Source organism: Eublepharis macularius, chromosome 10, assembly GCF_028583425.1.
Source record: "Eublepharis macularius isolate TG4126 chromosome 10, MPM_Emac_v1.0, whole genome shotgun sequence".
NCBI lineage: Eukaryota > Metazoa > Chordata > Lepidosauria > Squamata > Eublepharidae > Eublepharis > Eublepharis macularius.
In genome coordinates this window covers 58,923,642-58,934,545 of record NC_072799.1, presented here as the reverse complement: position 1 = coordinate 58,934,545, position 10,904 = coordinate 58,923,642, and the positions used below count along the sequence as shown (strand labels likewise).

The window sequence follows — 10,904 nt, the reverse complement described above, 5'->3', positions numbered from 1 at the left end:
GTGAGCAGACCTTGGGCTGCAGTACTGCATCTTAGCACTCTGTGCCACAGGACTTGGCAAGGGACTACCCTTTACAAAATCATATTTATGTGTATGCCTATGGCTGTTGCTCCTGAGTTCCTTTCCATGCTGCTCCTGTAATGTCTGGATCTGGAAGATCATGTAGAAAAGTCTGACAATATAAGTTTTCCCACTTTACTTTCACATGATGAAAACTGGACAGTGCTGGTATGGGATGTAGCCACACTGTTCGTCCATGCCCAAGTAACATCCCAAAATCAAACCTACCAGAACAACATGAGAAATGGGCACATCATGCTGGCAACTTCATCATTTCTGAAATATAAGAAAGCCCAATACATTATGCCAGATATATTGCATCGATGTTTGCCAGAATTTAAATAGTATTTCCTTTCCATTGTCTATCTATTTCAAAACTCTAAAAAATAAACTTTACAGATTTCCTTTCCTGGAGATGATATGATTATCCACCCCCACCACCCCATCTCCTGTGTCTGCTGGCATTGTGCAAACATACTTCCAGCAAACAAGCATTTGTGCAATAGATACTAGGTCACCAGGCTAAGATGTCCCCGGCTGTGCAAACAGGAGGAAACTAATCATTAATTTAGAGGTTTGGGTTTTTTTTAAAGGTTTAAATGCAAGCAAAACTCCTAAGTTAAGGCATCCCTTTGTGTGAGACCCACAGCTTTCGGAAGATGTTTCAGATGAGAATCTTCTGTGTACTGCTGTGCTTCAGCATCAGCTGGGTATGAATTAAATTTATCTGTTTATTTTGGTTTTTATTATTTACAATGTTTCTGTTTCTTCAGTTGCTTACTAACTTGTGTGTGAGTGGTGCCCTCAAGTCATAGCTGACTTATGGAGACCCCAGCTGGGATTTTCATGGCAAGAGACTATCAGAGGTGGTTTGCCATTGCCTGCCTCGCAACCCTTGTCTTCGTTGGAGGTCTCCCATCTAATTACTAACCAAGACCGACCCTGCTGAGCTTCTGAGATATGACGAGATCAAGCTCACTTGGGCTATCCAGGTCAGGGCACTTACTAACTTAAGAGGCAATATATTTCTCCAAAATCAGCCTTAATGTAACCACATAACAGAAAAATGAGATGGGTATACTCTTTTTCCCTTCAGTTGACTGGATCAAGGAGGGTGATTCTTGAAGCATCTAGAAACATATTTGTGCTTTTAAGATGCACGCTATAATTATTCTTCTACTTATATATGTACAAAAAAACAAGTGCCCTCAAACCAGCCATGCAAAATTGATTACATACAACATAGTCCCATAATGAGAAATGTGTATCTTGTTCCTCCTCACAAAATGCAGTTCACTGGTGACCCAAAGTGTGTTAATATCCTTGCTGGGTTGGCACAACAGAATGCTTTCTAAATATCTCTTATATTTAATTGATTGATTAATTGATTTAAAATATTTATATTCTGAGCCAATTTTCTTCTATTTTTCTCACAAAATCAAGAAGTAGTGCTTTGACTAGTCCATGAAACACACACACACTCACATACTCACATACTCATATATATGTGTGTGAGTATGTGTGTGTGTGTGTGTGCGTGTAGCCAAGATTTTTGTTTAGCTTTTTAATGAATTGTACAATTATATTGTAAGAAAAAGTGAATTACAATGTAATATAACAATTTAAAAAATTGAAACACTAGAATTTATGTTTTTAATGAAACTAAAATGCCAATTCTGGTGATCAAAGACAATTTCATTCAGACCAAATTCTGAGCTTTGCCCTAGCTTCTTTAAAGAAAGAAGCTAACTGGATGGTATTTGTATATATAGCTTATTCCAAACTTTTAAAATTCAATCACTAATTATAGAGGGAACATCATTTGCTAGAAAGGTAGAAAGTAGCGAGAAATTGTTATAAGTTGGTCTCAAAAACTACAGTAAGTTCAGACGTCCAATAACCTTAGAAATATGTCTGATCTCAAATCATTTGAAAACCACTGTACTAGACCAACGATAATCTGATTATTAGTATATAACCTGAAGATGCTTAATGGCTTAAGATGACAAAATAACCTAATGAAAACATTCTTCCACACATTGCTGAAAACTTAAGGAATTATTATAAATACAAGTAATACTAAAGGTAAAGTCTGCTTGACTTCATTGGATTTTCATGAACGATTTTTCTATCTTTGCAGATTGCCATGGATTCAAAGGGCCAAAACAGACATCACATTACAGTGTACAATTCTATAATCTTGTAAGATAACAATATGGGCACAATATAGTCAAAGTAAAACATCTTTAAAGGCCATTAATGTTAATGAGAAGTTAACCATGATTTAAAATTGCCTGGGATGTGCCCTGTCTTTCAAAATGTCTGTCCTACCCATTATCAAGGCTTCTTCATAAACAGAGGCGATTAAATGAGCTATGTTTTCATTTTTAAATTTTATAATTCCTTTAACTTCCTTTTGAGACTAAAATGAAAGGATTGTTTAACACTGCTTAGAACAATGAGTAGAGTAAATGCATGTCCTTTTCATTTAACCAATAAAAATGAAATTATGCACATAATTACAAAAGCACAAGCACAGTCTGAAGCCCTGATTGCTCACAAGAGGCAGCACATGTTGTCATTGTCATGAATCTTAATTGATTCCTGAGAGAAAATATGAGGTGGTAGGAATCAGTAAGAGCCCCGTGGCGCAGAGTGGTAAGCTGCGGTACTGCAGCCCAAGCTCTGCTCACTGAATTCGATCCTGGCAGAAACCAGGTTCAGGTAGCCGGCTCAAAGTTGACTCAGCCTTCCATCCTTCCGAGGTCAGTAACATGAGTACCCAGTTTCCTGGGGGTAAAGTGTAGATGACTGGGGAAGGCAATGCCAAACCACCCCATAAAAAGTCTGCCAAGAAAACATGAAGCGACGTCCCCCATGGGTCAGTAATGACTCAGTGCTTGCTCAGGGGACTAACTTTACCTTTAGGAATCAGTACCAAATCCGAGCTTAATTTAAACATTCTAATGAAACACTGCAAACAGAAACAAATACTCAGCTGTAGCTGATGACCTTATTTTCAGTGTGGGTTAGATCCAGCAAGCTTTTCCCATTTGATCTCGCCAAATTCTTCTCCTCAATACAACCCCCGTCTCACAAGGCTTTTGTCCATGCAGGTCCTCTGACCTCTAGCATAGCTTTTTTAGTGGGTAAAGGGGACCACCACCCTCATTTTTCAGTGGTGGAAAAGCTGGTTGGATCCAGGGCTATTAAGTGTTCTAATGCTGACATGATTTTTCATTTTTAACTCAAGGAATTATTACTATGATATGAGTCTGCCTACATTTAAATACTATCTCCCCCTCTCCTTTTTATGACAGGCCGCAGAGGGTGAAAGCACCTTCGAAGAGCATGGAGGAGGAGTGCGTGGTCCAAGAATAGTGGAACATAAAGCTCAGTCTGACTGCAAACAAGACAAGGGCTGGCCACTATGTGCTGATGATGACTGGGTAAGCGAATGAGAAACAGCAGGGCCTGAAGCATCTAATCGAGTTTTTTATCACGTACCCTCATATCGACACAAGCCTGTGGTCATGTTACAGTCCATATGGATGGTACAGATGTAATATGGCAACTCAGCAACTGCTACAAAGCAATCCCTTGAATTCCTAGATTGACTGAACATCGTGTGTGTTATTTACTAAAAGAAAATTGTACATCTGTAGTTAATGGATGTGTGTGTGTTACGTGCCATCAAGTCACTTCCAATTTATGGTGAGCCTATGAATTAATAACATCCAAAACCTATATGACAATATGGAACTGCAAGCAGTCATGGTTCAATGTGGCCTTTAACATACTAAGTTAATAGATATGTACTGATAGGCAATTAAGAACGCAATCTTCAATGAGAGTAAGTGCACTAACTTCAGTTGGATGTCCTTTCAAATAGACATTCATGGGACTAGACAGTACAACTTTCAGCTGTAAAAGAAATGCAAATGAATAATGAATAGAGTTTTTTAAGCAAAAGAAAAACGAGCCACGGGATTGTTATCAAATACATTGGCTTGGATCCACTGGAAATTTCTGGAGACAGAAGGGATTTCTGTCCATAGAGTGCACTTATCTCACTCTCTATCCTGCTGTAGGATGTCCCCATAATGCTGCTGCTGGGGGAGAGGGAAACCCCCGGAACATCATGAGGGGGGAGTCAGAGGTCTGCAGTAGGAGAGGGAGTCAAGCGACAAATGTTTAACAAAAGCATAAAGTAGCGCAGGGCATTTTTTCAGCAGGAATGCAGTGGAACAGAGTTCTGGAACCTCTTGAAAATGGTCACATGGCTGGTGGCCCCACCCCCTGATCTCCAGACAGAGGGGAGTTTAAATTGCCCTCCACGCCTCCACGCAGAGGGCAATCTAAACTCCCCTCTGTCTGGAGATCAGGGGGTGGGGCCACCAGCCATGTGACCATTTTCGCCAAGGGCAACCTACTGAGTTCCACCACCTCTTTTCCCAGAAAAAAAGCCCTGAGCTAGCTCTACTAGAAGTGGTAAAGAAACCACTGAAGTGTCCTACCACTGAAGGATATCAATATCGAGCTGAAAGCAGTCAAAGCTGAATGTGACTTTTAACATATACTAAGTTAAATCTTCATTCACTGTATTAAAAACAAAAAACTAAAGCTGATTATAAGGCAGATAGTTCATCTAAACTGCTCCACCTTTCTTTCAGGGCTCTAAATGTCCGTCAGGATGCAGGATGCAAGGGCTCATTGATGAAACAGATCATGACTTTAGTGACAGAATAAATAAACTTAAGAAATTGCTCTCAGACAACCAAAACAGCTACAAGAAAGCCGTTATTGTGAAGCAAGAGACCGTTGACGTTCTGAGCCAGAATCTGCTAAATGAGCAAGGTAAGTGTCTTCCTCATAACTGTGTTAGCACTTAACTGCTAACAGTCACCAGTCAAAAACAGATGTTTGCTTTGTCCTTTGAGATTGCCTTAAATGTTCTCTGTCTGATTCTTCACTATGACATAAGAGTGGTAAAAACAACTATCAAAGAAAATACATGGAAACATTTTGTCTACTAAAGACCTCATTCCTTACCCCCGTTTAATTCCCTTCCCTCCCGGATTAGAGTACAAAGAAACTTCTTTTCTCCAGTGGTCTGTTGTTTCTTCCCAATACATAAATAATCTAGTGAATAATCTTGTTCCACCTAAGTAACTCAGAGGCCCAGCCCAACCAGTGTGATGACCTATTCTTCAATGCTACCCAAGGCAGCTAGCTCCAAAATGTGAGGAGCTTTAACATGTTTCCAGTGAAGGGAGTACAAATCAGGGACAGGCAGCAATCCATGGTGCAATAATCTGCATACCGATTTTGAAGGGAGATGAGCATCTATGGTCCTCTCCTCATTTGCTTTTCTGTCCAAAGAAACCTTTTTCTGACAGATTATTCCCTGGTGTTATGAGGGAAGCATTCATGCGCAACTGTCCTATGTAATTTTTAACCCCCTGTTGGCATCTATGGAGGGATAGAAATTCCAGGATTTGGGGACAAATGCTGCTAAGAACTGATGTATAGAAGTTTACCGCACATGGCACATGGCTAGTACAATAATAATCCAAGGTACCCCCAGAAAGTTTTAGAAATCTTTTCTTTTCTTTTAAATGTGATATATGCACTCCTTCTAAAGGAGAAGGTCTGTAGCATGGGGGTGCTTCTGTACCCAGGCCTTCTGTTGGACAAACAAGTGGCAGTGGTTGCCAGGTGTGCTTTTTGCCAGCTTCAGCTCTTCCCGAGCAGGAAAGATTTTGCCATTGTAATACCTGCATTAGACTACTGCAATGCACTCTACATAGGGCTGCCCTTTGAAGATGATCAGCTAATGTCTATTATTGAGCTTTTATTACTAATTCCTTTCTGTCTAATACTGTCCATGTAACTGTCTGCAGTCAAACAGTGAAAATTACAGTGGGCATCTATATTTTTATATGCTGAATGAATATTTTAAGGTCAAGTTGCATCTTTAAAGAACTCGGCTTACCATCCTCATAGTGGGGCCTGAATATCTCACAGAACGACAGCTGACCTCCAGATTTCAAAGATCAGTTTCCTCAGGGGAAATGGCAGCGTTTGCTGAGGGACTCTATTGCATCACATCCCCACGGAGCGTAACACCCATCCCAAACTCTGTGGTCCCCAGACACTGCTCCCAAATGCCAAAGAATTTTCAAGCCAGGGTTACCAACCCTATAAAGAAAGGGGAAAGGGGAAACAGTTGTGATAATAGTGACTTCTTTTGCTCTAGATAGAGACAATAGCTATGGACAGTTATCTGATGATCTGAGGAGGAGACTTGTGACATTGAAACAGAGAGTTGTCACCCAACTGTCCAGGATTAGAGCACTTCAAAACAGCATCCGAAATCAAGTTACAGAGATAAATCGTTTAGAGGTAGGTGTTGTTGTTTTTTTATTATCATTTTCAAAGTTTATTTACAGAGGTAGGGGCTGTTCCCGTCTCAGTCAAGAAGACATGATACACAAGCATTCTTTGCTCTGTAGGGATATTTCCAGAACTACGCGGCTTGTGCCATTATATTTATCAGTTCATACTAGCTGGGAACCAATTTATCATGGCTTCATTCACTGATAGTGGAAATTATAATTTTGATGAGGATGCTGAGAGTCATTTGTTAAAGAACCTAAAGAATAGCACATGAGATTGTTCAGAGATTGTTTTGTGCTGTTGGAAGATTATTCCTTGGTTATCCACCGGAAGCAGAACTGAAACTGGAGTACCACAAATCACTTAATAAAACTGTATTTCCCCATTAAAATCTAACAATGCATGATACATAGGAATGTTCCTACTATATGTTTACTTAGGAGTAAATCCTATTCAGCAAAGGTTCCACTGCTTCTTTTAGTTTCCTTTTGTTCCTTTGATTTACAGCCTCATTAATTTCTTCCCATTCTCTGTTCAGCTGGCCCAAACATTCAGAAATCAATTGTCAATAATCATTTCTTGTTCAGAGGCAGGAATTAAATACAGTACTGCTTTTCACTTTGCAAGCCAAGCCATTGCTCACCTTTAAATTATTTTTATTATCCAAAATTGTATAACTGTATTATTATGATCCTACATAATTTTTTAAAAAATAAATGAGAGTAGCTTTGACTGCAAAGGGGAAAGCAGTATTAATTTCCCCAAACAGGTACTAGAAACTTACAATTGATTCATGACGGTTGATGGCTAACAGCAGAAAATGAGGAAAAAAATTGTTACTGCTCTTTGATGTCTGCATTGGATATCCTAGTGCTGTAATTGCTATCTATCTATCTATCTATCTATCTATCTATCTATCTATCTATCTATCTATCTATCTATCTATCTGTCTGTCTGTCTGTCTGTCTGTCTGTCTGTCTGTCTGTCTGTCTGTCTGTCTGTCTGTCTGTCTGTCTGTCTGTCTGTCTGTCTGTCTGTCTGTCTGTCTGTTATAAACCATACATCATGTATATAAAATTCTGTGAGGACAATGAGTAAACCCGGGAATGTAATAGGTTACCAACATTATTTTCCTTTAAAACTGAGTATAAATGAATCATGGCAATTTCAGGCAATATGGCCTGTGTAGAAGCAGCCTAGGATTTCCATGACTGGGGCAGTTAATCTAAAGTGAAAATGGTTTATATTTGAAGTGTACACATATATTTAATTAAAATAATTATCCTGCCTTCCTTCTAGAAGAAATGATCCCCTTCCAGTGTATGTAGGAAAGTGGCCTCAGCTGTCTTACAACTTTGTTAGTAGCCTTAATGAAGCCAGTGGAATGAATTTTCAGACTGTTTATACATATATAGAAAGAAAGAAAAACTGCTTTAGGATATTTACTGAGCAATCTTAAATAGAGTTATTCCGTCTAAGGCCATTGATTTCAATGGGCATAGGCTGGGGTAATTTTTCTTAGGATTGCACTGTTAGAGATCAAATGCAGTCACTTAATTTTTCCCTATCCATCTCTACACAGGTGGACATTGATATTAAGGTACGTGCCTGCCATGGGTCTTGCACTCAACGTGTTGATTATCATGTGAATACAGACAGCTATGACAACATACAGAAGCAGCTTGTACAAGTTAGTGCCATCAACTCTCAACCAGAATTCCAAAGTAGTCCATTGAGGGTCCTGAAAATACAACCGGTGAAAGACTCTAGTGTTTCTGAACGTTACAAAACTCTTCGTCTGTCAGAAGAAGATGAAAAAATACTTAACAAACTAAAACTATATGAAACAATATTAGAAGGCCCAGAATCAGAATCTAGAGGTTCGACTATAGTCACCAAGCATGTTGTCTCAGCAGGAAGTTCAGATCGGCAACCCCATACCAGCAAGATAGTCACTCCTGGGTATCGGGAAGGAACACCTGAAGAAGCAGGCAGCTCCACCAAAATCAAAGTGAGCTCTACTGGTGGTGGAAGTGGCTTCTCTGATCTTAGCCATTTGTCAGGTGTAAAAGAGTTTTTCACCCCAGAGTCTGGGAGCAGAATCCATGGAACCCACACCCATGTTGTGCACATTGAAGGACCTGATGTTATCTCTGAACTAGGGGAGGGAGAAGATGATGATTTCAGGGGGGTTCATGTCTCACCTGAATTCCATTCTAAAACAACTGGCGTCTCATCACATTCCAGAACAATTGTAACCAGCAGCAGTAGTACTAGTAGCTTCAACAAAGGGGGCTCCACTTTTGAAACCAAATCACTAAAAATTTCTTCACCGTTTGAGGAACATAGTGTTCAACTTGATGAAAGTGGAGAGGATGCTCCTGATTTTCGGGCACGCAGCTTGAGAACAGGCGGAGAGAAGCTGGGGGAAAGCTACATCGGGACAGGTATCGATCACCGAAAATAAATATTGAGGGAGCAGGAATGAGTTCAGTTTGCAACCAAATTGACAAACTGGCTATATCATTACCCCAATCAATTTCATAGTTTAAAAAAATACAAATAATGTGGCTGTTTATTGCTATTTAGGAAGGTGAGAGCAATTACTTCTTACTATTAATAACTGGATAGCAAGGAAGTTGCATAAGGAATGTCATCTGCAATTAAAATATGCATGTAAGCAACCATTTCAGAAAAAAACAAGGCTCAAGGTTTCTTTTCAGTGTAGCACAAAATTAAATGTAGCAGGTTATCTTCAGCAATATTACTGTTTGGATTCCTGTGAGCCTTTTATAAAGCTTAACTGAAAACTTCTGTCAACCCAGATCAACTTTTTTTTTTAGACTGTGAGGATATCCATCAAAAACACACTTCTGGTGCCAAAAGTGGCATTTTCAGAATCAAGCCAGCAGGATCCGCTAAGGTTTTTTCAGTTTATTGCGACCAAGACACCAGTTTGGGAGGATGGCTTCTGATCCAACAGAGATTTGATGGGTCATTGAATTTTAACCGGACCTGGGAAGACTACAAGAAAGGTTTCGGCAGCGTGGATGGCAAAGGGAATGGAGAGCTCTGGTTGGGCAACGAAAATCTCCATATACTGACCCAGGAGGACACTGTCCTTCGAGTCGAAGTAGAGGACTGGGAGGGCAATGAAGCTTATGCAGAATATTATATGCAGATAGGCTCTGAACTGGAAGGTTATAGCCTCAGTGTCTCTGATTATGAGGGCACCGCTGGAGATGCTCTGATCATAGGCTCAGAGGAAGAAGGCAGTGAATACACAGCTCATGCTAACATGAAGTTCAGTACCTTTGACAGAGACAATGATCAGTGGGAGGAAAACTGTGCTGAAGTATACGGAGGTGGGTGGTGGTACAACAATTGCCAAGCTGCTAATCTCAATGGGATTTACTACTCAGGAGGTCAGTATGACCCAAGGAACAACATTCCTTATGAGATTGAAAATGGTGTCGTTTGGGTCCCCTTCAAGCCCTCAGATTACTCTCTCAAAGTTGTTAAAATGAAAATTAGGCCTGTAGAGACGGACTAGAAAGAAAAAGAAAAACTAAACTTTCTCCCAAACTATATACCTCAGAATTATATTGTATTTTTTATCCAAGCAACTGAATGCAACTGAGACACATCTGCATATTAAATAAAACAAGCGGTTTCACTCTTTAACAATTGTTGGTGTGGTTAATTTATTTACAACCAGTACTGCTAATAAATATTTTATAATGTCTGGTGGGCTTGGTGTTCATAGTTAAAATAATACATTGGTTGATACCTGTTGAAATCAATTTCAGATCCATTCTTGTGAAGAAATAACATTGTCTGAGGAAAGAAAGACTGGATTGGCTATAGCAATGCCTGTCCCCTAAGTGTGAAGTCTCTTTCCAGTCAGGAGTTTAGATGTTGGTGGGCATACATTCCTCTTTGTTCTAAAATTTTCTTTATTTAAACCAGTGCTTTTTTTCTTAAAAAATGTTTAGGGGTACTCTCAGTACGTGAGAATTCCAACATTTTAAAATTTTTACTTTCTCTTGTTAGATTCACAAAATGTTTAGGGGTATGCATACCCCTTTGTACCCCCAGAAAAAAAGCACTGATTTAAATTATAAACTATACACCACAAGACAATAAACAACAAACATAGAGAACAAGAAAAAACACACATTTCTAAACATAACACACTAACAATACATATATCTATAAAATGAAGAGGAAAAGGAAAAAGAAAATAAACACTACAAAAGGAAAAAGAAAATAGATTACACTACAAGTGGAGTTCCGATTTTCTCTGCCACAAGTATATATCATTTCTAGACTCCCACTTATTCTAAGTTAATCACAAAACCCCTTTTTTCTATTGTTCCTGTTTCTTAATCCATAAATCCAGATGTCATTAAATCCTTGTTATCCATTTCATGCAAAAAGTCTAT

General features: G+C 39.2%; 1 protein-coding gene across 1 annotated transcript; it reads left to right on the top strand.

Moving 5' to 3' along the window:
• The first annotated feature begins 662 nt into the window (after window positions 1–662).
• On the top strand, window positions 663–10,146 carry FGA (fibrinogen alpha chain). Its single transcript, XM_054990387.1, has 6 exons — window positions 663–770; window positions 3,381–3,509; window positions 4,734–4,917; window positions 6,320–6,465; window positions 8,042–8,906; window positions 9,303–10,146. Exons 1-6 carry the CDS (start codon window positions 720–722, stop codon window positions 10,010–10,012), a joined length of 2,085 nt encoding a protein of 694 aa, XP_054846362.1. The 5' UTR covers window positions 663–719; the 3' UTR covers window positions 10,013–10,146.
• Window positions 10,147–10,904: the final 758 nt, after the last annotated feature.